A 27,486-nucleotide genomic window follows, 5' to 3' on the forward strand; every position below is an offset into this window, starting at 1 on the left:
TATTTGGGCAATATAGAACGCGGTTCTTCCAATGTTAAAATGATTTGAATGAAGTTCATTTATTTCAACGTGTCCATAATAATCTGTGAAGATGTTTAAAGTATATTTATAATTATACTCTGCGACTAACTAGTCATGTTAGTGCTGTTATTATATTAAATGACGTCATAATCTTTGGCGCGAACCGTAATGTGATCTTAGGGCATATTATACAGCGCATAGCAACAGTCATTTGTTCGCGCAAAGACTCCCGGGAGCTGTGGGACGCCATCTAAAGTTATCTCTAGTACCAGAGAGCAGAAATTGTGACATTATGGCGGAATTTCCAGCGGGTCTTCAGGGCATAGTGATTTTATTGGTGTAAAAAGTCAGTAAAATGTTCTAGAGCTCATTATTTATGTTTGAATTGTGCGTTTTTATAAATGTTTGGCCAACTGTGAAAGTGAAGCGGCGTTTTAGTGTGTTATTCGATCACGTTAGAGGATAGAAGGAAACGTAGGGATTTATCCAGCAGATTTTGTCGGCGTAAATAAACATCGTAGGTATGTTTTACGTATGAGCGCTTGACGTGTTTTCACGTAGATGGTAACCATACGATTTGTTTCTTTTAAGGAATGATTTCATTTTTGACCGTTGTTTATAAGTGTGATGCGTTATGTTGACAAATAAAACAGGCCTAGTATGGCTGGAAGCAACATGCTGGAAGTGCCAACATTTGAATAAGCCATGACGTTAGGGCTTTTTTAAAGGACTTTTCCATAGCAAGAATCACATTGTTGAATCTAGATGTGCTATTCACACCTGGTGAAGACCACATTAGCATTCGTGTAGATAATTAGTGTGTATAGTTGTATTTCTGAAAAGTTTGTTTGAGATAGGTGTGCCCCGATTACTTTCCACTGTTTCCATAGTATACTAGGGGTCATTAATACCAGTAGTATTAAATTCTCAGACACGATTTCTTATCTTATCGTAGATTGCACCATCAGGATCTGCAATGAGTGCATCGGCCGTTAAACCTGTACATCCCACTGCTGGGAACCAGGCTCCTAAGGTTGGTTCGGGTCCTCCTGCTCCTGGGCCAGGGAACAGCCCACCCATTTCTGCTACAGGTGGTGCTAAGTTACAGCCAAATGTAACAGGAAGCCCAGTGAAACCAGCAGTGCCTGCCAATCCAAACACAAATCACGCCGTTGCTCCAACAATCCCAGTCAGTTTGGTTCAAGATCACAAAGCTACGGCCAGTGTCCTCGCTCAACCTCAGGTACCATTGCAACGTTCACCGGAGAAGAATAAAGATCTTGCCGTAGGGCCCCCTGTGGTGTCAAAACCTACGTCAAATGGTGTGGAAGGGTCTGAGAGTACTTCGCCTTCCAATGTCACTGATGCTCCTGTCGAAGCGAATCCAGAAGAGGGCAGCGAATTATTGCCTGCTGTTCAGAATCATGCAGAGAATGCTCCATTACCCGACACACAAGTGCAGCAGCTGGGGGTTGTATCCACCACAGTTGCAGAGATACCACCACAAATGGCAGGTATGTAGTTAGTAATTCTTTAGAAATTTTCAGCTTAGTGGATTTGTTGTGTATTATTTTGTGCATCATAGTGTTGAATATTTCACGAGTTCAACATAATTAAGTGGTTTCATGTTGTTTTGAATTTCGACTTGAGTTATGGTCTTCCATTATATTCAACTATGAAGGAGAATATGAATTAATTTTGTTTATAAATGATATTCCAACATTGTGGCTATGATAAAGTATTTTAATTAAAAAACTTGTTCCCAGTTGGCATTTTACCAATGCCAGCAATAGTTACAACTTTTAAACCTAGTTCAGACGTTTTGGAAGGTACCCGAAATTCTGTTGTGATCTTTGAAACGCCGTTTGTATTTCAAAAACTCTGTCAACTTTGGTAAGAAATATTTTAGGGGATGAACCTGCCCCTCATGGCCGTTGCCTCAAAACATTTTCATCCAACTTTCCCTATCCCTTTAAAATTTGTAATTGAAATCCCCATGGATTTTATTATTTGACAATCTCTTACATCAATTAACTGGTATGATGGACCGTTACCTTGTTGGTTGTTCTTTCTCGTTTTTCAATGAAGTTCAAAATTAACATAATACACACTTAGTGAAAAAGCTGTGTTTCTATTGCAGTGGATGATTTACAGTTTGGTTGATCTCTGAATTATTCCATAATTGTTCCTAAATAGACATTCCCTCTTCAGTTTTTATTTTTGGGTTACCAACATTGTTAGTCACTCGTGTCTCTGTCATGTCTCTGGTCACCTGCTAAATATTTACAGTTTCCTGCTATGTTAGACCAGACTGTCGGATAACATTCACTCAAAAAATAATTCACGGATTTTATGACTGTGTAATCAGTTGCCTGTGAAAGTGGTGATATGTTATTTCGCAGCCCTTGCTGAACCATAAATGCTGATTTATTTTAATATATTTTTTCAATAGTTTTTCTTGGCTCTAACCTATAATTATGGTTACTCTGATCTAATGGTTGGAGTTATGAGTTCACTGAAATTTTGATAAAATGTGAAATTCCTTTTTAAAAGCTTGTAGCTCTAAATGGGTATGTGAACGAATCGTATCGATGGAATTTCATTATAATATGTGTCCTAAATGGAAGATAATAATTGCTTTTATGCAAATCAAGAATAAAATTATTGGTAAATAATTAAATACCAATATTACTAGCGAAATATATGCAACCGGGCGAGTTGGCCGTCCGGTTAGGAGCGCGCAGCTGTGAGTTTGCATCCGGGAGATAGTGGGTTCAAACCTCACTGTCGGCAGCCCTGAATATGGTTTTCCGTGGTTTCCCATTTTCACACCAGGCGAATGTTGGGGCTGTACCTTAATTAATGCCATGGCCGTTGCCTTCCCATTCCTAGGCCTTTCCTATCCCTTCGTTGCCATAAGACCTCTCTGTGTCGGTGCGACGTAAGACAAATAGCAAAAAAAAGAAATATATGCATACATACTTTGCTACATTACGACTATGAATTCTATGTCACAGCACTTCATTTGTTCATGTAAAGGTCGGTCTCCACTAATTAACATTTAACACCAACATGTTAAATTTAACATGTTACAATTGACATGTTTATTGTGATTGTGTCTTCCAATTGACTTTGCATGTTCACTCAGAATATTAAGGTTAACACTTTCAACGTGTTGGCGTGTTTTCCGCTCCAAAAGGAAAACATATCAAGTCAATTCGGTGTTCGTGAGATGTCGGCACAGCTTCGGCAACTTCCGTGCTGTTTCCATTCCAACGGATAGCCTAAACGACACAAACGGCGTAGGCCTTCTTCTCGTGAAGTAGGATTCTAGTTGCAACACTCCGCAATACTCATTCTCTTTGTTATATCCTACTAATACAGTACGCTATGTCGTTCTCTCTGCACTATACCGGTACTAAAATTTACAGAAGTGGAGTGGAGCAAGGAGATTACTCTGGACTTAATTAATGATATAATAGAAAGGCCTTGTTTGTGGGATGTCTCATCAAAGCAATACAGAGATAATGCGAAGAAAGCTGACAGTTTCCAGGAACTTGAAATTTTCTGTAATTGTTCTATAATTGTTCCCGCGAGTACATCGAAAAAAAAACTACCGTCCCTCTGCTCCCAGTACAGTCGAGAGTTGTAAAAAGTTCAGACAAGTTGGGGGCGGGAGCGGACGAAGTTTACACTTCAGAGTGGTTTGCTTTTGAAGCAATGAGCAGGATGCATTTCTAGTTCATAACAAGAAGCAACAGTGGCAATAACAAAGGCTAAATCATCATCATCATTTTTTTTCCTTTTTGCTAGTGTCTTTACGTCGCACCGACACAGATAGGTCTTATGGCGACGATGGGATAGGAAAGGCCTAGGATTTGGAAGGAAGCGACCATGGCCTTGATTAAGGTACAGCCCCAGCATTTGCCTGGTGTGAAATGGGAAACCACGGAAAACCATCAGGTATAGTGCGCATTCCTATCCCTGAAATGTCACTATAAAATTTGTCACAAATGGAACATAATTGCTTTTACACATATCAAGTGAAAAATCTGCGGCAAATTAAGAAATATTTGATTTTTGGAGAATATTATGTATATGTACTTTACCACTTTACAAGTACATTTGGTGTTATGCTCACAGTGACACACGTATGTCTTTTGTCTTACACTTTCAACAATTTCGTGTGTGATGTCTTGTGTTCACTGAAGTTCTTTGCTTTCGTTTCATTGCTTCAGTTGTCAATGACGTCATTTCCTGAATTGTATCGTGATATGCAATATTTAATAGGCGACAAAATGGTAAGGCCAATGTACATAAGAAGAATTCTGTGGACTAGTGATTTATTGGTCCAGGGATCGAGCTACTTTCGTTCAAACAAAAATAAAAATATTTATTGGTCCAGGGATCATGCTATTTTTCTGTTGACCTCCATTTTGCTGTTTGAACTGGCCGCTGTAGTCACATGGGCAAAGATAATGAGAATCCACAGACATAGCACTCCCATTCCACGGTGCTAGCCCTGGACCTGAAGAAGGTAACAAAAGACGGCACCGGCAGCGAATGGACAAAGATAATGAGAATCCACGGACATAGCACTCCCATTCCACGGTGCTAGCCCTGGACCTGAAGAAAGTAACAAAAGACGGCACCAGCAGCGGAGTACGACATAAACCAGTCCTGTCTACAAGCCTTAAGTATGTTTTCAAATTTCTCAAATAACGATGGTATTTCTTAATTTGCTGCAGATTTTTCACTTGATATGTGTAAAAGCAATTATTATGTTCCATTTGTGACAAATTTTATAGTGATATTTCAGGGATATGAATGCGCATCGTACCCAAACCATCTTCAGGGCTGCCGACAGTGGGATTTGGACCCACTATCTCCCGGATGCAAGCTCACAGCCGCGTGTCCCTAACGGCACGGCCAACTCGCCTGGTAATCCTCTTCATCTGAGTCCATTGTCCTTGTTTGAAAATACTAGACACCACCTAAATGTATTACCACAAATTGATATAATGAACTACCTGTATAGACATAAAGAAAGTCAAGTTTAACATGTTTATAAGTGTGGACACAATGTTAAATGAAACAGTATTCAATATTTAATATGTTGATGGTGTCACCAGTTAATATTTAACATGTTGTTAAATGTTAATTATTGGGGACCAGCCTTAACACTTTTGTGTGTGAAGTCCTTGCTCACTTAACTTCTTTGAACTGCTTTGCTTTGCTTGATGTTACATGATGGGGTGAGTTGTTGACTTGTGCCCTTAACTCATTAATTAGTATAATTATTGGTTACTGAGCTCGATAGCTGGAGTCGCTTAAGTGCGGCTGGTATCCAGTAATCGGGAGATAGTGGGTTCGAATCCTACTGTCGGCAGCCCTGAAGATGGTTTTCCGTGGTTTCCCATTTTCACACCAGGCAAATACTGGGACTGTACCTTAATTAAGGCCACGGCCGCTTCCTTCCCATTCCTAGGCCTTTCCTATCCCATCGTCGTCATAAGACCTATCTGGGCCGGTGCGACGTAAAGCAAATAGCAAAAAAAAAATTATTGGTCCAAGGATCGTGCTATTTTTCTTTGAACAAAAATCATTTTTGTGTTACGATATACCTTTCACCTCCATTTTCCCGTTTGAACTGCCCACGCTAGTTATGATAGACAAAGATACTGATAATTCACAGACATAGCATTTCCATTAATCGGTGCTAGCCCTGGACCTCAGGAAGGAAACAAAAGACAACACAGTGAAGCAGAATGTCGCAGAAGACAGTCGTGTCTACTGCGAAATAGTCGCTGTAGTTACGTATCTATATTTCTCTAGTAATAATGGTATTTATTAATTTACCTCTAATTTTACAGTTGATGTGCGTGAAAGCAATTACTATCCTCCATTTAGGACAAAAATTACAATGAAATTTCATGGATATGATTCGTTCATGTAACCACTCTCAATTTTAATACTAAACCATGTAAAATAAATTCAAATTGAAATTCACCTACTTTTGGCACATTATTAAATTAAAAACTACTGTCGCTGCTGCTGATACTACTCCTACTACTACTACTACTACTACTACTACTACTACTACTACTACTACTACTAAAGCAACAAGAACTAGAAAATACTAACTAGCAGCCCAGTAATACTATTAAATATTTTTAAAATTTATATTAATTTTGAACATTAATACATCCAACTTTTTCAGAAACAAATCAAACTGCATAACTTAATCTATCATTTTTACAAATTCTTTGGTGTTGTCCATAATTCACTTCACAATAAATTGATTCGTCTTTCCTAAATTTTATACTGGAAAGAATGCTTTCACACATCACTAATAGACTTCTGAAATGTGCTCTACATTCATTGAATAACAGGTTCTGAATAATAATAATAATAATAATAATGTTATTTGATTTACCTCCCACTAACTACTTTTACGGTTTTCGAGGGGCCGAGGTCCCGGAACTTAGTCCCGCAGGAGTTCTTTTACTTGCGAGTAGACCTATCGACACGAGGCTGACGTATTTGAGCACCTATAAATACGACCAGACTGAGCCAGGATCGAACCTACCAAGTTGGGGTCAGAAGGCCAGCGCCTCAACCGTCTGAGCCACTCAGCTCGTCTAACAGGTTCTCTTATTAATTTTGTTGTTACTTGGAGCTACAAGAAATGAAATCTGTTATTGATCTTATAATTTATAAATTAATATGGATTACATTTAATAATGCTTTTAGTAGTAAATTGATTAAATATTTAGGCTATACAAAACAAGTGAATATACAGCAATGTGTCATTTCTACCTGTGCATGTCATTAACTCTATCCATAATTGGCTTCACAATAAACTACAGATATATTTTCTAAATTTTCTGTTAAAAGATAATGCCCTCTATCACTCAACACTAATTTGTACGCTGAAAATGAACGCTCCACATCCACTAAAGTAACAGAAATATATCTCAGTTTAGACACCAGGTTGATGGGAATATCACACAGGAAATTTATGGCTTTCCCTGATAGGTTAACTGAAGCAGTGCACAAGTTCTTCAAACGTGTATTTCTCTGGAGAACTTTTTCCCATTCATTCCGTACTTTTTCTCCCAAGTAACCAGCGACAGTTTCGATCCATTCTTATATTTCATTGAATGTTCACATCTGTTCATAGAGCAGTTTCCCTGCTGTTTCCAATGATTTGATAATATGCTCAAAGAAGGTGTAGTGACTCTTTGTACATGCTAGATACCTGTGAATTGCACGAGCTACGATTAATTTCTTCCCAGAAATTATGTTTGGAGAATCTTCTTCTAGACATTTTTCACTTTACCAAAGTAATCATTTTAATATTCAGCAACTTTTAACCACATCCCTCAGTGTGTAAGCACAGGTTCTGGTGGCAGAACAACATTGGATAATCTCTCCAAAAGTTGGAACTATGGAAATAAAGTTATTTACCCTTGGAAACTCTAGCCCGATTTGCTCTGTGATCTGATTAATGCCATGGGAGAGAGAAGGGTAGAAAACTTACAGTAACTACTGCAGCTATCATATCGTCGTTGCGCCTGCGAAAATTCCTATGTTACATATTTTAGCTCAGAACTTTGGCCGGTAAGGTTCTGTCATCTAAGCTTCAACATTGTCAAGGAATTCTCGCTCTTATTGTATGTGCTGTGAGTCAGTACTTCTCCAAAGATATCACATAGCAGTTTTTTCAGGTGCAGTTACGATATATGCTGCTGCATCAGTACACATAAGTAGCCTACTAATTTATTCTCATCAGGACTGTTAGGAAACTACTTTCAGGCCTTCATTAAATTTTGCTATTGTCTGAGTTTATTCTGGACAGCAGACAGCTGTCTACTACTACAGTAAAAATCAAATGCCCTTTAGAAGGGCCTTCACAACTCGCCTTCCCAGCAGTTAGATGGCTATGTATTATCTGCGCACCTTTTCTGGATAGATTTACACCCTAGTGCTGAATTGGTCGACCTCGGCAATCTTCGAGATTCGTACTGGCAACCTTTGAAACACAAACTATGAATCGCTTATGCATCGCCGTGCGACATCTGGCGTACCCTCTACGCACTAGTACTGTTGTTATTTACGCAGGAAAGCCAAACTATAGAATTCACTCTAGGAATAAGAATCGCATCGAGAAATGTTATATAATGTGTGTGTGACACAGTTGTTGGCTTAAGATAACAAAGGTTTAGCAAAATTCATATCGATCGATCATATTATCGATTCAATTCTGATTTCATTTCCATTCAGTTGGCAGTACTACTGGAACCGGAATTGCTCCCTCCTTACTCCTCTAACCCGTACACAAATCTATCGATAAAAAGTGTGCAGATAATACTATGCTTTCTGTAGACTCATCTTCTGAGAGCCAAATATGGAAATAACCAATATTCAAATTAATTCTGCAAAAAGCCTGATTATACATAGTATTAACACAATTCTTCTACAAAGTGTATTCCAGTGGAATATTTCTGTGGCAGTATTTTCCCAGGAAGCCTTTTAAATGAGGATTCTCCAAGACTTTAAATGATATATATCATATGGTCAGTGCTTGCCATAGATCAGCATAAAATTTGCTATTATTTTAAGAATTAATCAACGTTGCAGTTTAGAGAGGTAGTTTTTAAGTTTTCTTTTTCCTCTTTATTTTCCTCATGCTCATTGCGTGTGTTAAGTGTGATTTTGTCACTGGATACCTACACATTTCTTTGAAGACATGAACGAATGGCTGAAAGAGGCAGTTGTATGGACTGTGGATGTGAGTGGGAACTGAGGAAGATGAGGGAAGAGGTAGCGAGTTTGAGTGAGATAATAAGACATATCATGGAGGACAGGAATCAATCAATCAATGCACAGGGTATGGTAGGTAGGCAAAAGGGAGGGTGGGGCAAATGCTTTAAGGTTGAGGAAAACCACGGCTATGGGTTTTCCTCAGGCAATCAATCCAGGAGATGTATCGGTGAGAAATCAGTATGAGTCACTGCAGATAGGTCAGCAGAGGGAAGATGGAGATCGGGGAATTGTTATAGAGGAGGGGCAGGGCAAGAAGAAAGGGACCCGTTGGAAAGGAAAATGTAGAATAGAGGATAGGAAGAGGGAGGTGATTAAAAGTTCTATCTCGTGCTTCACCATATTCAGCTACGCGCAGAATAACTCTATTTTTTCCTTTTTGCAGAGGATATGGTCTGGCAGTCCACAAGGCTGCCAACCTGTCTACTTGGAAATTCAGCTAAACACTAATTTGAAAGGTGAATTACGGCCATAGATAAAAGGTCCCTTGAAGGGATTGTGGCCGCAAAGAGGCCTCTGTTCTCATGGCAGAGATTGGCTTAGGGCGATAGCAGTGCATTGTTCCGTAGAAATTAAGTATGACTCCCCACACTTTTATAGCATGATAAGGTTGCAATATGTTAGAAATCTTAACTGGAATACCTTGTAGAGGAGAGATGTGTTCACCGCGACAGCCAAGAACCCACCCGCCATCCCCCAGAAATAAAATTGCTTTTATAACCTAACACACTTTATCACGTGCCATAGTCCATCGCCTTACTGCGTACCTGCATTTCCATTGGGTGAGACACAATGGGATATGATGTCACTTTCAGCAATGAAGTAAGATTAATTCCGTTACCAACCCGCGGACAAGAAATACACATAACCTACCCTAACCAGTCCAGACCAATGGAGGTGTCACGCGGGATACTAGAGGCCTACGGCTGCTTCGCGGCTTCTAACCTGGGGGTCTATGCCCTCAGACCCCCCCCTTGCTTGATCCAGACCAAAGGCTTTTTCAAAAGTAGCTTTGCTGCACTAGAACTAGTTCTTTATATGAACAATTGGCAGCTCTGTCCACCGCACGATCACGCTCTTCGCATATTTTTAACAATATATTTTTTCAGTATAATTCCCTCTTTACACGGAATGGCTGAGGAGTAAGTGGGTTCTGCAGGTGTCAGAGAAGTTAAGAGTGACCAGGAGTGGAGGGGATCGAATAAGGAGGGCGGGGTTGAGGCTCTGGTCAGTGGTGGCTCAATGGTCAGGCAAGTGGGGAAAGTGTTGGAAACTCGTGTCCTCATCCCGAGGTGGTGCAGCTCTTTTCAGGCGCACCCCCATTGGAGGTGAGCTGCATGTACCATTTCAATCACATACCAGCCCTCCTGCCATTCTTAAATTTCTGGCAGTACCGGGAATCGAACCCGGGCCCCCGAGGACGGCAGCTAACCACACTAACCGTTACGCTACAGAGGCGGACATTGAGGAAAGTAGAGGGGATGGAGAAGGGTAAGTAGGTGATAATTTTCCATGTTGGTACCAATAACATAAGGCAAGGGTGAATAGGTATGAACATAGATGGGGATGTGTGGGATCTGGTTATGGCAGTGTGGAAAAAGTTTAAGGAAGTAGAGGTTGTTATCAGTGGGATACTGTGTTTGAGGGATTCTGACTGGAGAGTAATTGGGGATTTAAATGAGACTATGGAATGGGTATGTGGGAAATTGAGAGTGAGATTTGTAGATCCTCTTGGGTAGATAGGAGATAAGGATCAATGCTCAGATGGCCCTGAACCACAGTGGTACATGGAAGTTAGGGGGGGGGGGGGGTTGTTGAGAAGAGTTATGAGGAGGTACATTCAGGGAAATTGGGTGGACTAGGGAGCGGTGGTGACAGTGTTGGTAGCACGAAGTCAAGTAAGGATGAGATAAAATTGTTAGTGTTAAACTTTAGATCTATTGTGAAGATGATGATGCTGGTTTAAAGGGGCCTAACATCTAGGTCATTGACCCCTATTGTGAAGAAAGGAATACAAGTAATTTAATAGATATTTATTTACCAGCTATTGTAATAGGAATTGAATCACGGCTAAGAAGTGATATTATGGATGCGGAACTTTTCTCATGGAACTGGTGTGTTCATCATGGAGATAGATTAGTAACAATAGGAGGGGGGTATTCATATTTGTGAAAGAAGAAATTGTAGGCTGCAAAAAAAAAAGCTAAGGATGAAGAACATAAAAAATTTTAGGTTTAAGACTTACCTGTAAAGATAGGCAACTTGATGTTTATGGGGTGTACAGACCTGGTAAGGGTGGCGATGGCACTGATTGGGAATTATTTGATAGGTAATCAGCTATATGGGGAATGTCACAGAAAGGATTTTTATTGTTGCAGGTGATCTGAACGTAAAAATGTTAACTGGGAAGGGAATGCAAACAGCAGAAAGCGTGACCAACAAATATTGAATAAGTTAATATGGGAAGGATAGCTGAACCAGAAAGTGATTGAACTAACTGGAGGAAAAAATATTACAGATGTGGTGTTGATAAAACCAGATAAGCTCTATAGAGAATCTAAAGTGATAGGTGGTATAAGTGATCATGAAGATGTTTTTATTGTAGTTAAAAATAAGTATTGCAGAAAAAATGTCATAAAAGTAGGAGTATTAGGCAATACCGTATGGTTGATAAGAGAGGCGTGAAGAAATTTAAAAAAAGCCATTATGTTCAGGACGAGGAAATTAGACAGAAGTACATGGATATGATAAGTGAGAAGTTTTGAACAGTAGACAGTAAGCAGGTTCGGGATATAGAAAGAGAATGGGTGGCATACAGGGATGCTGTATTAGAAACAGCAAGGGAATGCCGAGGAATAACTGTGTGAAAAGATGGGGAAAAAACAAACATCTTGGTAGAATGATGAAGTGAGAGCAGCTTGTAAACGTAAAAAGAAGGCTTATCAGAAATGGCTCCAAACAAGGGCCGATGCAGACAGGGAATTGTGCGTAGATGAAAGAAAGAGTTGTTGAATCCAAAAAGAAGTCGTGGAAAGATTTTGGTAATAATCTGGAAAGGCTAGGTCAAGCAACAGGGAAACCTTTCTAGACTGTAATAAGAACCTTAGGAAGGGAGGGGAAAAGGAAATGAACAGTGTTCTGGGTAATTCGGGTGGACTCATCATAGATCCCAGGGAATCACTGGACAGGTGGAGAGAATATTTTGAACAGCTTCTCAACGTAAAAGGAAGTCCTCTGGGTGGTATTGGGAACAGCCAAGCTCATGGAGAGGAGGAAAATTATGTTGGTGAAATTACGCTTGAGGAAGGGGAAAGGATGGTAAATAAACTCCATTGTCATAAGGCAGCAGGAATAGATGAAATTAGACCTGAAATGCTGAAGTATAATGGGAAGGCAGGGATGAAATGGCTTCATAAAGTAGTAAGATTAGCATGGAGTGTTGGTAAGGTACCTTCAGATTGGACAAAAGCAGTAATTGTACCTATCTATAACCATGGGGACAGGAAGGATTGTAACAACCATAAAGGTATCTCATTGATTAGTAGGCCTATACCAGGCAAAGTATTCACTGGCATCTTGGAAGGGAGGGTGCGATCAGTGGTTGAGAAGAAGTTGGATGAAAACCAGTGTGGTTTCAGACCACATAGGGTCTGTCAGGATCAGATTTTCATTATTCGCCAGGTAAGTGGAAAATGCTACGAGAGGAATAGACAGCTGTGTTTATGTTTCGTAGATCTAGAGAAAGCATATAACAGGGTATCAAGGGAAAAGATGTTCGCCATACCGGAGGACTATGGAATTAAAGGTAGATTATTAAAATCAATCAATGCTGACAGTTGGGCTTCAGTGAGCATTGATGGTAGAATGAATTCTTCCTTCAGGGTACTTACAGGGGTTAGACAAGGCTGTAATCATTCACCCTTGCTGTTCATAGTTTACATGGATCATCTGCTGAAAGGTATAAAATGGCAAAATGGCAGGGAGAGATTCAGTTAGGTGGAAATATAGTAAGCAGTCTGGCCTATGCTGACGACCTGGTCTTAATGGCAGATTGTGCCAAAAGCCTGCAGGCTAGTGTCTTGGAATTTGAAAATAGGTGCAATGAGTATGGTATGAAAAATTAGCCTTTCGAAGACTAAATTGATGTCAGTAGGTAGGAAATTCAACGGAATTGAATGTCATATTGGTGATACAAAACTGGAACAGGTAGATAATTTCAAGTATTTAGGTTGTACGTTCTCCCAGGATGCTAATATAGTGAGATTGAATCTATTCTGTAAGAAGGAAGGCAGCTCCCAGCCGAAACTATCTTTACATCGGTCTGTTTTCAGACCAACTTTACTTTACGGAAGTGAAAGCTGGGTGGACTCGGATATCTTATTCTTAAGTTAGAAGTAACAGACATGAAAGTAGCGAGAATGATTGCTGATAGAAACTGATGGGAACAAGGGCGGGAGGGTACTCAGAATGAGGAGATACAGGCTAAATTAGGAATGAACTTGAGGGATGAAGCTGTATGCATAAACTGGCTTTGGTGTTGGGGTCATGTGAGGCGAATGGATTAGGATAGGTTACCTAGGAGAATAATGGACTCTGTTATGGAGGGTACGAGAAGTAGAGGTAGACCAAAACGATGATGGTTAGACGCACTTTGTATCGAATTAAAGATAAGAGGTATGGAACTAAATGAGGCCACAGCACTAGTTGCAAGTAGAGGATTGTGGTGGCGTTTAGTAAATTCACCGAGGCTTGCAGACTGAACGCTGAAAGACATAACAGTCTATAATGATGATGTATGTGTGTATGATCAATGGAAAGTGGTAAATAAGAATGTAAACAGCAATTGTTGAGAAGTGTGAAAGCAGATGTATACCTTCAAAAGTGGTAAGGATCCATTATAGGTTATTATAACAGGGACATAAAGAGGTTAAGAAGGAAGTGCATATTAGAAAGAAATACAGTTAGGAATTTTTGCGGGAATAATGAGAGATTTAATTTATGCGGGAGAAATTGAAGGAGCTTACTAGAAATTGAATTTAACGGGGGAAAAATTGCCTAAGGATAACATGGTGGCAAACATAATTGGCAGCCATATGAATTTCAAGGAGCAATGGAAGGATATGTATAGATACTTTAAGGCCGAAACGGGTTCTGGGAAGGACATTCCAGGAATCATTAATGAAAAAGGAGTGTATATATGTGTACGTGCATATGAAAAGGGATCACATGTCTGGTATTGAAGTAAAGGTACTGTCGTGTTCCATAATATGTAACTAATATCATGTAATTGAATTAAATGCCTCCGAAAGAAATTAAGGCCTTAAATTAGCATGAAATGTTAGAACATAAGATTTCATAATTTTCAGTAGGGCTGTTTAAAAATTTAGTTACTTTGTGATACAAATAACTTCTAAACTATTTGGAAGTTACGTTGGCGTTTACATTTTCATGTTCATCGGTATTCTGACAAACGAAAATTACCAACAGATATTATTTACGGTCTGATTTTTTTTTTCTTTTCATGGAGATCCATCTATCGAAGTTTTATTACTTGCAGAACATCACTGAAGACAACTAATTGCAGCAGTACTGCACGTTACAAAAATTATCACATACCTTAATGATCGTTTATCACAGCCAGCGTAAGACAGGAATATCAGTTATTTGTGCTGAAGCCTGCGTTTTGGGCATATTATTTGCCCTTTCACCGTTTGGTCCCAATGTCCTCCCTCTCCACAGTAGCTGCAGGTGGGTCGAGACCTCTGCTTTGGGGAGAATTTTTTCGGAGTTGGTGGTTTTCTCTTCTGAGCCTTACTTGTATTTTTAGGTGTTACACTTTTTGAAGAAGATGATGATGGTGTAATTATTGGCAGAGGAGGAGAAAAAGAAGCTGGCTCCATTAGATTTTTCACTTGAGGTCTTTGGTGGTGGCATCGTTGGAGCAGGAAAAGTTGTTACAGCAGGACATAGTATATCTTTCTTATCTTCTGATGCGAAGGGACTATTTTTTTCATGGAGATACATCTGTACATCGATGCTAATTCCTTGAGGTTTGAGGACTTGCGGAAGGTCACTGAAGCCAGGCGGTGGATCTTCTGGAAGGATGGTGTACGGTACTTAGAAACTATGGTTTTCTTTGTCAACACTACACCAGGGTGCTCTTTCATATACACAAAGTGATGTATCTGGGTTATTTGTGCAATGCTTTTCATTCTAGCGTGGAACTTGTTTTGCCAGTCATAAGTAGGAATTGTTACATTCCGGATTCTGTGCCAACAGCGACAGGAATAATAGAGCTAGAAACCTGACAACTTTTACGGGCGTTATTAATTACATCTTCAATAACTTCACTTTCATTTTTCTGAAATGCTGTCCCGAAACAACCATAAATACAAATCAGGTTGAAATTTCGCGTGTCCCACTGGCAGAAATTAAATTTTTGAACTGCTGTTCTTTCCTGTCATAACTCTCCACATGAGGTAACTCATTAAGATGTTTTTATTTTGCTCAACAGTTATCAGCATGGAATTCTTAATGCTCCTCACCTACTGAAAATTTTTCTAAGAATTGGTGTACAAGAGATAAGACAGTATTTACTCCTTTACCTGCAATACAAGCTTCTGGAATAATGAACAAAACAAATTTGTTAAGGGGTTCCCACGCTACACCAAAGAGACCCACTTTGTAGCCTGAAAGAAAGCAAATGGGTCCAACTTGTTGCAGATCGTATGGTAAATGCACCTGTTTGGCAAAATCAAAACTAATGCATTGTGCCTTTGTACAGGTCGTACCAAAAGTGTAAGGACACCTGCATATTTCATGAAGATGATTCCTGTCCTTACACTTTTAGTCTCAGGCATATGATTGTTTACAAGGAACTAGAACATATTTAGTGGAACATTTGCTGAAATTTTCATTAAAATATCATTCTTTGTTTCAAAGTTATATAAGTTCTTGTTTATAATAATTGGAAAGAAAATAGCTGTTTTTTATTACTTGAGGAGATCTGGACAGTACAATATGGGGATTACAGTAATAATTATTGTTGTGGAGAAACTTAGGCTATCTATAGAATATTTATTATTATAGTAGAGGAACAGAATATATTTCCATTTAAAAATATTCTCCGTTTTGTAGCTCGCAGCAGAACCATAGAAAGTGGCAAAAAACTAACATTCCTTGACCTTGGATGGACAGGAGACCCCTCAAGCTATCGAGATAATTTGTATGTTACGTTGTAGCGGGATATCTACAGTACAACGTAACACAAAAACGATCTCTGTTCTATTACAATTATTAATATTGTTTAGATATCTGTGTTTCTCCATAACAAATATTATTAATTTAATCCCCATATTGTACTGTCCAGAGCTCCTCAAGTATTAAAAAGCAGCTATTTTCTTTTCAGTTGTTATAAACAAGAACTTCAATAACTTCAAAACAAAGAATGATATTTTAATGCAAATTTCAGCAAATGTTCCTCTAAATACGTTCTAGTTCCCTGTAAACAATCGTATGCCTGAGACTACAAGTTTTAGGACAGCAATCATGTTCATGAAATATGCAGGTGTCCTTAAACTTTTGGTAGGACCTGTATGTGTTACAGCTATGTGGCCCGAGAGACAATGGAGTTTCCAGTTGTCTAATCCCTTGTCTATAATTGACTTGTGTTTTTATAAGCAGTCCGTTCTGCTTGGACGTGATTAAGATGTTGTATAGCTTTCTCCATCAGATTTCTTTTTTCCTCCTCATCCATAATTGACAGTTTCCCTATTACAGTTTAATTACTTCTACAAATCATACAAAGATCAGTGTTGGGTTTCTGAACTACTATGTTACTGCAAAATGTACGCCAGGTGGGATACCAGAACGAGAGTGATACAGGAATTCTCTCTAATGATTTACAACTGTCACAGTATAATGTACGAACGTACTTCTTAGACATGCTGGTTGGGAGAAGCGTGAGATGACTTCTTCGTTTTGTAGGGATCTGGCCTGGCATGACAAGTGCATTTGTTCACTGAAGATATCCATAAAGTTGACTGCATGTGTACAATGATCAAAAGGAAGAGAGTTTATCTGATAAGTCCTTAATACGTTTTGGTGAATTTTTAGGCTGCACCCCTTCTTTTTGGAATTGTTCCTTTAATTTTTTTAACCTCTTAGAGCCACAAGCGAATACAAATTGAAAGAATGACCGACACACCTCCTGCCCTCTGAAGTGATAAATGGTGTAAGTTTCTTTCCTGTCATAATTTTTTCTCTTACTACCGGTAGCTGTTGTCATTGGCTGGTTTCGTACTAATGCATTCATTGCACACTTCTCCACATTGTGAAATACACTGAAAGACTGCATCAGTTTCGGAAATGTTTGGAGCAGACAGGATGTTTATGAAACCTATTACCGTTATTAAAAGTGCCCAGCTAGGGTTCGTTTATCATAAGATAATGAAAATCATTTTATTTTCCGTATTGAAAGATTCTCAATAATAATAATATAAAAAAATTTATTGGACTCCAACCTATTCAATACATTACTGGATGTTAACATTTTTAGTTAAACATCGTTAAAATGGAGACATGTTTCGCCCTCCATGTGGGGCATCATCAGTCATATCAAAGCACCTCAAAATTAAACCAGACGTCTGGTTGGAAATTATGAGCAATATTTATAAGAAAGAATACATTAAAAACACGTACAAAGTCCTATCCAAAACGTAATAACAACAGACTAGTTTGGTACACATAGTAAAATACGCTAGTGGTTTTTTAATATTAAAATGTACAGTATAAAAATGGAAGTAATCAAAGTCCGTATGATATTGAGTTCGATGGTGGTTCTGCGTAGTATATACAAATGTTGGCAAAATAAAACACAATTTATAATTACTGTACACTTATTTCTAATTGTTAAAAATGATGAGGTAAAACATTCCAATTTGACTATTTATAATTTGGCTACAACCAAATAATTCGCCCTAGAATTCATGAGGTAGTCAAACTCCGTTGGTCACTCTCTATTTGAATGGAGTGCACAGTGCAAGTGAAACAGCTTTTGTTGATTATAAACTGAGGCTGTGCTAAGATAGAGTTAAAACAACACCAGCTTCAAATGAAGATAGTTGAAAACATCATTAGGTTCTTCCTAGTTGACTAAAAATTTGCGTATATTTTGTTGTTGAAGTGTGGGAAAGTCAGTTGTTGGTTGAATGGGCAACGGTCGAAAATGTTGTGCAGTGCAATCGGTGTTTGAGCTGTCCTACATGTGAGGGAATCTGAAAATGGAGGATTTGTCTTAATTAGTTAAATGAAATGACGGAAAAAGAAAAGAAACGGGAAATCATTGAGAAATGAAAAATGTGAAAATTAAAAATTTACCTTGAAAGCTGTTGAGCTGTTACCTAATTGTTAGGAGGTTTGTGGAGCACTGGCTGTCGCTAATGTCCTGCTCCTCGTGTTGTACGTGTGACGTCTTAGAGGAGGGGAGTGGATTTGAGAAGGCGGCGCTGTGGGTATGTGATTGGCGCTTGGGGAGGAGTTGTGTGTATTGGAGGGAGAATAGACTAGATAAAGGCAGGCTCATGACCGAGTTCGAAAATTTATACATTTTTTTGGACCAAAAATATAAGAATAAGAATTTAAATGATCCAATAGACATCCGAAGCCCTCTTTACGAACAATTAATATTTTCGCTCAATAGTTTAAATCTGAAAGACAAAAGACTTGTTAACATCCTCAAAACAAGCTCTCCAAGCACCCCCACTAAGCCGCTCAACTCATCACGCCCCTATTCTCCCTCCAATACACACAACTCCTCCCCAAGCGCCAATCACATACCCACAGCGCCGCCTTCTCAAATCCACTCCCCTCCTCTAAGACGTCACACGTACAACACGAGGAGCAGGACATTAGCGACAGCCAGTGCTCCACAAACCTCCTAACAATTAGGCAACAGCTCAACAGCTTTCAAGGTAAATTTTTAATTTTCACATTTTTCATTTCTCAATGATTTCCCGTTTCTTTTCTTTTTCCGTCATTTCATTTAACTAATTAAGACAAATCCTCCATTTTCAGATTCCCTCACATGTAGGACAGCTCAAACACCGATTGCACTGCACAACATTTTCGACCGTTGCCCATTCAACCAACAACTGACTTTCCCACACTTCAACAACAAAATATACGCAAATTTTTAGTCAACTAGGAAGAACCTAATGATGTTTTCAACTATCTTCATTTGAAGCTGGTGTTGTTTTAACTCTATCTTAGCACAGCCTCAGTTTATAATCAACAAAAGCTGTTTCACTTGCACTGTGCACTCCATTCAAATAGAGAGTGACCAACGGAGTTTGACTACCTCATGAATTCTAGGGCGAATTATTTGGTTGTAGCCAAATTATAAATAGTCAAATTGGAATGTTTTACCTCATCATTTTTAACAATTAGAAATAAGTGTACAGTAATTATAAATTGTGTTTTATTTTGCCAACATTTGTATATACTACGCAGAACCACCATCGAACTCAATATCATACGGACTTTGATTACTTCCATTTTTATACTGTACATTTTAATATTAAGAAACCACTAGCGTATTTTACTATGTGTACCAAACTAGTCTGTTGTTATTACGTTTTGGATAGGACTTTGTACGTGTTTTTAATGTATTCTTTCTTATAAATATTGCTCATAATTTCCAACCAGACGTCTGGTTTAATTTTGAGGTGCTTTGATATGACTGATGATGCCCCACATGGAGGGCGAAACATGTCTCCATTTTAACGATGTTTAACTAAAAATGTTAACATCCAGTAATGTATTGAATAGGTTGGAGTCCAATAAATTTTTTTATATTATTATTATTGAGAATCTTTCAATACGGAAAATAAAATGATTTTCATTACTTGTAATGATAAAGCCAACCTGGCTAATAAAAATAAAAATAGATATCAAAACCTCAAAATCAAAATCGGTAAAATTTCAAAAGATATCTTATTCTTAAAAGAATGTTTAAGATTAGGTCTGGTGCCGAATTTCTTAAAATCAACTCAAAGGAAAAACATTCCAACACTCAAATCTAAAGACGTCCAAAATAAAGTCAACACCATCTGGCTTAGAAATGAAATTAAACTAATGTATAGAAAAAAATCTCTATTAAACCTGCAGCTTTACCGGGAACATTTGATCACTGCTCAATCATTATCACCTCTCGAATGGAGCTCATACCAAAGACACATTGCACGTAAATTGCAGAACATATTAGACAAAAAACAAAAAACCTTAGACCACAAGTTGACATGTCTATTAGAAAAGAAACCTAAATCCATAAACCAAAACAAAACTAGAGAAACCTTCACCCCCTCATGGAAAAACACTCCAACCACCATCAATTTATCTAACACCACATTTTCGGATAATGAAATCAATTTCTTTGACCAAGGCCTAAAATATAATTGGCCTAGTCCAAATAAAGCCGAGGATATAATTACCACAATAGCCGAAGTTGAATCCAATATAAATAAACAAATTCCCTTCGACAGACAAAATGACGTGAGATATGAGATAAAAAAGAAATTACCCACCCTTATAAAAGAAGTTTCCGACATCAATAATTTCACCGTTCTCAAACAAATCCACGAATTAAGAAAAAAGGTAGACACCAATAATGTTATAGTAACGAAAGCCGACAAAGGCAATGCCGTAGTCCTAATGAATAAACACGACTACGTCAAAAAAACGGAGGATTTCTTTTCCGATAATTCTTACTCAATAATTTCAAAAGATCCTATCTTAAAAACTCAGCGTAATTTAAAAACAATCCTAAAAAATTCACCTTTCTTATTTAATGAACACGAACATCAAAAACTCATCAATATGAATCCCAAATTACCCACCGTCAGATCACTGCCAAAAATACATAAAAATGATGTTCCCATTCGACCCATCATAAATAGCCGAAATAGCCCAACGTACAAAACTTCTCAGTTCCTTCAAAAATTCCTTAAGAAACACTTCACATTTCACAATAAACACCCTATTAAAAACTCAATAGAATTATGCGAAACTTTAAATAAATTTAATTTGCAGCCTAACCACATAATGTGCTCATTTGACATTACCAATATGTTCTCGAACATTCCCGCTAAAAAAACTATCGAAATCATACGAACTAATCTTTCTAAACACAGCACCTTAAGTCAGTTAGAAATAGAAGAATGCTTACAGTTACTAACTTTCGTCCTTCATAACAATTATTTTACGTTCAATAATAAGATATACAAACAAGAAGGTCTAGCCATGGGTGATCCCATTTCGGGAATACTCGCCGAAATTTATATGGACAACCTCGAAAATAGTAAAATAACAAACAGCATTAACGGTTTGTGTCTTTGGCTACGCTATGTCGATGACACACTAGCAATAATAGACAAAAGCTGCAATAATAGTGAAGACATACTAACTTACTTAAACAGCCTTGACAATTGCATCAAGTTTACTAAAGAAGATGAGGACAATAATATCATCAATTTTTTAGACATTACAATCACCAGGACCTTAAACAATTTCGATTTCCAGATTCACAGAAAACCTTCATTCACTCCCACAACCATAAAACAAAATTCTCTTCACCCACAATCGCACAAACAAGCCTCATTTTACAGTTTAGTGTACAGAGCGTTAAAAATTCCCATGTCAACCGTCAATTTAAAAAAAGAAATAAGTACCATAAAAGAAATAGCTGTTTTCAATGGATACAATCCCTCAATCATACAGAAAATAATCAATAAAGTGAAATTGAAATTGGCCACAAACCTCTCCCCAATTAAAATTAATAAGCCTAAATATGCATCATTCACCTACATTAACCCCATTATACATCAAATCGCTACCCCTTTAAAAAAACATGATATTAGGGTAGCCTATAAGACCCATAATTCTAATCAAAAGCTATTTTTCAACCACAATAAGATAAACTCGGACAACAATAAATTTTCGGGCTCTGGCATTTATAGACTGAAATGTGCTGAATGTAACAGTTCATATATCGGTCAAACTGGTAGGAGCTTTGCAATTAGATATGCAGAACATTTCAATGCCCAAAAGCACAATAAACACTCAGCCATGAGCATCCATATGAAAGACACCGGACATAGCTTTACCACAATCGAACAGGATCTCCAAATTTTAAAAAGACTAGATAAAGGCAGGCTCATGACCGAGTTCGAAAATTTATACATTTTTTTGGACCAAAAATATAAGAATAAGAATTTAAATGATCCAATAGACAACCGAAGCCCTCTTTACGAACAATTAATATTTTCGCTCAATAGTTTAAATCTGAAAGACAAAAGACTTGTTAACATCCTCAAAACAAGCTCTCCAAGCACCCCCACTAAGCCGCTCAACTCATCACGCCCCTATTCTCCCTCCAATACACACAACTCCTCCCCAAGCGCCAATCACATACCCACAGCGCCGCCTTCTCAAATCCACTCCCCTCCTCTAAGACGTCACACGTACAACACGAGGAGCAGGACATTAGCGACAGCCAGTGCTCCACAAACCTCCTAACAATTAGGCAACAGCTCAACAGCTTTCAAGGTAAATTTTTAATTTTCACATTTTTCATTTCTCAATGATTTCCCGTTTCTTTTCTTTTTCCGTCATTTCATTTAACTAATTAAGACAAATCCTCCATTTTCAGATTCCCTCACATGTAGGACAGCTCAAACACCGATTGCACTGCACAACATTTTCGACCGTTGCCCATTCAACCAACAACTGACTTTCCCACACTTCAACAACAAAATATACGCAAATTTTTAGTCAACTAGGAAGAACCTAATGATGTTTTCAACTATCTTCATTTGAAGCTGGTGTTGTTTTAACTCTATCTTAGCACAGCCTCAGTTTATAATCAACAAAAGCTGTTTCACTTGCACTGTGCACTCCATTCAAATAGAGAGTGACCAACGGAGTTTGACTACCTCATGAATTCTAGGGCGAATTATTTGGTTGTAGCCAAATTATAAATAGTCAAATTGGAATGTTTTACCTCATCATTTTTAACAATTAGAAATAAGTGTACAGTAATTATAAATTGTGTTTTATTTTGCCAACATTTGTATATACTACGCAGAACCACCATCGAACTCAATATCATACGGACTTTGATTACTTCCATTTTTATACTGTACATTTTAATATTAAGAAACCACTAGCGTATTTTACTATGTGTACCAAACTAGTCTGTTGTTATTACGTTTTGGATAGGACTTTGTACGTGTTTTTAATGTATTCTTTCTTATAAATATTGCTCATAATTTCCAACCAGACGTCTGGTTTAATTTTGAGGTGCTTTGATATGACTGATGATGCCCCACATGGAGGGCGAAACATGTCTCCATTTTAACGATGTTTAACTAAAAATGTTAACATCCAGTAATGTATTGAATAGGTTGGAGTCCAATAAATTTTTTTATATTATTATTATCATAAGATATCCGAGTCATCTTATCTTGTGCTCACACAGCTATGAGCGCGAGCAAGTAGTTGTGTGGAGCCTCAGTTACGATGCGAAAAGTGGTCCCTTCTCTTAGTATTAAATAAACCTCGTGTTTTAGCAGTGATTATTGTCAGAGTGCTTTTAAACTCACGCAGTCTAAGCAATACATAGGTATCAGAAAGGCAAATTTGACACTTTGCTGCCTTGAGTGTTTTTTGTTTACAATTATTTCGTGAACTGTTGACCAAGATGTGGTCCCTTCTCTTACGCACACATATGAGGACTTCAGAAGGCAGTCTGCAGTATATAAGCATAGCTGGATATAGAAATGTCCAGGTAGAAGATGCGACTAATACTGGCGAATTAATGCAAGTTACCTTTGATAAGAAAGGTATTTACAAAAGGATACAAAAGTTGAAAGCTAGAAAGGCAGCTGGGATTGATAAGATTTCTGGGTATGTATTAAAGGCTATGGGTTGGGATATAGTACCATATCTGAAATACTTATTTGATTACTGTTTGCAAGAAGGAGCAATACTGAATGAATGGAAGGTGCAGTAATAGCCCCATTGTAGGAGGGAAAGGGTGACAAACATAAAGCGGATATTTCCCAATTGTGATGTATTTGTTAATAATTACAGGCTAGTCAGCCTGGCATATTTGTAAGGCCTGGGAAAGCATTTTTTCTTATTATATTAGGCATGTTTGTGAAAATACAAATTGGTTTGATACAAGGCAGTTCGGGTTTAGGAAAGGTTATCCCAGTTAAGCTCAACTTGTAGGATTCCAGCAAGTTACAGCAGGTATTTTAGATTCTGGAAGTCAAGTGGACTGTATCACTATTGACCTATCCAAGGCGTTTGATTGGTAGATCATGGGAGATTACTCATGAAAATGTATGCTGTTAGGCTAGACAAAATGGCAGTTTAATGGGTGGTTTAATTTTTAGAAAATAGAACTGTGAGAATTAGAGTAGGTAAAGTAGTATCTGATCCTGTAATGAATAAGAGGGGGGTCCCATAGGGCAGATTTTTTTTATCTTTATGTTTCCTTATGTATATGAATATGAGTAAAGGATTGGAATCACAGATAAGGCTATTTACAGATGGTGTTATGCTGTATAGAGTAGTAAATGAGTTGCAGGATTGTGAGCGACTGCAGGGGGACTTAGCCAACGCTGTGAGATGGACAGTGGATGATGGTATGATGGTAAATGAGATGAAAAGTCAAGTTGTAATTTTCACCAAGAGGAAGTCTTGTTGCTTTTAATTACTGTGTTGATGGGGTGATAATACCTCTTAGAGAACACTGTTAACTACCTAGGTGTTAATATAAGGAATGATCTTCATTGGGATAATCATATATACTAGGTTGTTAAGAAATGTTACAGATCTCTTCACATGGTTATGAGAGTATGTAGAGATTGTAGTAAGGATGTAAGGGATTAGGTGCATAAGTCTCTGAAAAGACTTCAGTTGTAATATGGTTCCAATTTATGGGACCCACACCAGGGCTACTTGATATGGGAACTGTAAAGGATCCAAAAGAAACCAGCATGATTTGTTCTGGGTATTTCTGACAAAGGAGTGGTGTTGCGAACTTTGGGCTGGGAATACTGGGTGTAAGGAGATGAGATGCTGGGCTATGTGGTATGTTTCGAGCTGTCAGTGGACAGATGCCTTGGAATGACATTAGTAGACGAATAAGCTTGTGCAGAGCTTTTAAACTTAGGAAGGATCACAGTATGAAATTGGAATTCAAGAGGACAAATTGGGTCAAATGTTCATTCATAGGACGAGGAGTAAGGGATAGAAATAAATTTTCATGGGAGATGTTTGATAAATATCCAAGTTCTTTGAAAACATTTAAGAAAGAGCTAGGTAAACAATTGATAGGGAATCTGCCACTTGGGCAACAGGTCTAAATGCAGATCATTGATGATTGATTGATTGAAAATGGAACTTTGGGCAAGCTTCATATTTTAAGCAATTTGATGTTTTTTAAAATCGTTATATTTATTTAAAAATCAGAGTTCCAATAAGATTTTAGAAATGAATGTTCAAATCTCAAATACTGCTGCCTAGTCACTATGCCTTCTGATTGTGAAACTAGTTTAAAACATACATGGAATTATTCTTTTTAGCCCAACAAAGAACAAACAATAAGTCGATATGTTTAATCAACATTCAAGTGGTAAACTGACCTTTAGTAGCAGAAATTATACTTGATTTATTTCACTGCACTCACCTGTTTGCTACATGTTTAGAATTATATTGTCTGTCCATCCTTTGTGAAGTCTGAAAACTCCTGCAGCTGTAGAACGAAGAGTAAGAAGCGTTTTAAACATTCATTTTTGGCATTATGCAATTCACCTCATCACATACCACACTTCACTCTTTGAGAACTGCGATTAGAATGCACAGTTTGCAAGTTTTCTGTAGAAGGAAGTAACTCACTAGAGGGATAGCTCAGCCTGCTTTCTCTCTTTCAAAAACTCAGTTTATGGCCCCTGTTTGATTCGCTGCACCCTGAATGCTGTAAAGAAATAAAGTAACTCCAGCTTTGACTATAAAATATGGTATGTAGAGTCCTTGTTAAAATGTAAATTGAAACAAGAATAATTCTGGAATTTAGATATACCTTTAGAGAAAATGTATCTTTTGGCCTTTCAAAGACAAGACATGCTAAATAGGTAAAGCTCTATCATACCAATCACTGGCTGTTTGTTTATAGAATTATGTTAATGCACAGTTTTTGAATTGTAGTCTCTGCTAGCTTCAAAGTGTAATTAAACTAGGCATTTTTAGGTTGCATGAATGTGCCCATTTTAGATATAATTTACTAGGAAACTAATATTTGTAAGTTTTTATTCACATATCATTTCATGATTAAAAAAGGTTTTTTACCCAAAATCTGAAATCTAATCATCAGCTGTGGATTTTTATGTTCATCTTGTGACACCTGGTATTTTTCGAAGACAATCAGGTCCATTAGCCACAGAGATCTGCTGTGCAATAGACTTTGTTGAGGTTTTTTATGACACGTCATAGTTTTTAACAAATTCCTATATCTTTTATTGCCAAGATATGAATTTCTGTTCATGCTTTTCTTAAGTTTATTTTGTGTAATTCTGTGTTCAATAGATGTATGATAGGTGTAAAGTCTAGTGACCAGAACACCCAGTAACCAAGTCATCTTCCCATAATTAAGTGTAGGTTTTAAAACATGAATCTCATGTGTCTACTCTACCCCACCTGCGTCCAAGTCGGAGTGAAGATAATCCCGGTAGCATCTGGGGAGGGGACTTCAGCAATAATTTATTTATTTATTTATCGTAGCTTCTGAGAAAGATCGCCTTCCAGTCCTCTCTGAATGTCGCTTAATAAATCATATTCCTGTCGGTGGACATCTCCATTCGACATTCAGTGGCAACAAGTCTCAACGCAAATTAATATGTGACCTTAGCTCTACATATGTCTTATCCTAATCCTAGGCCTACATAAATAATAAATCCAATTTAATATTTATACTAATTTATTAGCATGCTAATCTGAAGAAAAGTTACATTGATAAATACGAGAAAAGAACAATGTGCTTTTATACGTCGAAATCTCTAGTAATAATTCATGAAATAATCTTTCTTCTTTACAATTTTTCTCTCTGGCGATAACTCATAATTGAAATGGGATTTCTTTTAAGATATCAACTGATCCGTCCAACTCTGAACTTCATGACATTCAAATACATAAAACCAACTTGTAGCATCTAACAAGTCGACCCCTTTGTCGGGAAAACTTAAGTTTGACATGAGTAAGATGCCCTATTGAAAATATAATTCATTACCTGATGTACCCGTCCTTCGCTACGGGATTCTCAGAAAGACTGACTTTGTGCTTTTCCTAACTGAAGTCGACATAGGTCATTACAAAAACTTCAGTAGGAATGTAGTGTTTAAAAGCAATGCTATCAGATAAAATAATAAAATGAAAAACAGCACATTTTCTCACTTTTAACGAACAGTACTACGGTGCCAGTCTAACATTCCAAAGTGCCAAAGCTGGAATGACCAGCCAGCAGACTGCCCTAAACACTCTTCTGCCATTATTCCATTAATTATCACACTGATCGTTTCA

General features: G+C 37.8%; 1 protein-coding gene across 3 annotated transcripts in view; it reads left to right on the forward strand.

Moving 5' to 3' along the window:
* Positions 1 to 247: 247 nt before the first annotated feature.
* The window catches only part of LOC136864607 (neurofilament heavy polypeptide), a 382,096-nt gene continuing 354,857 nt past the window's right edge, over positions 248 to 27,486 (forward strand). For 2 of the 3 annotated variants that reach the window (XM_067141841.2, XM_068226359.1), the window contains exons 1-2: positions 273 to 542; positions 977 to 1,535. In XM_067141841.2, coding sequence (XP_066997942.2) covers positions 998 to 1,535 — 538 coding nt within the window. In that variant the 5' untranslated portion in view covers positions 273 to 542; positions 977 to 997. Of the gene's footprint in view, positions 543 to 976; positions 1,536 to 27,486 lie in introns of all 3 variants that reach the window. The other variant, XM_067141842.2, reaches the window with a different exon arrangement.

Source organism: Anabrus simplex, chromosome 2 (genome assembly GCF_040414725.1).
Source record: "Anabrus simplex isolate iqAnaSimp1 chromosome 2, ASM4041472v1, whole genome shotgun sequence".
Lineage (NCBI taxonomy): Eukaryota > Metazoa > Arthropoda > Insecta > Orthoptera > Tettigoniidae > Anabrus > Anabrus simplex.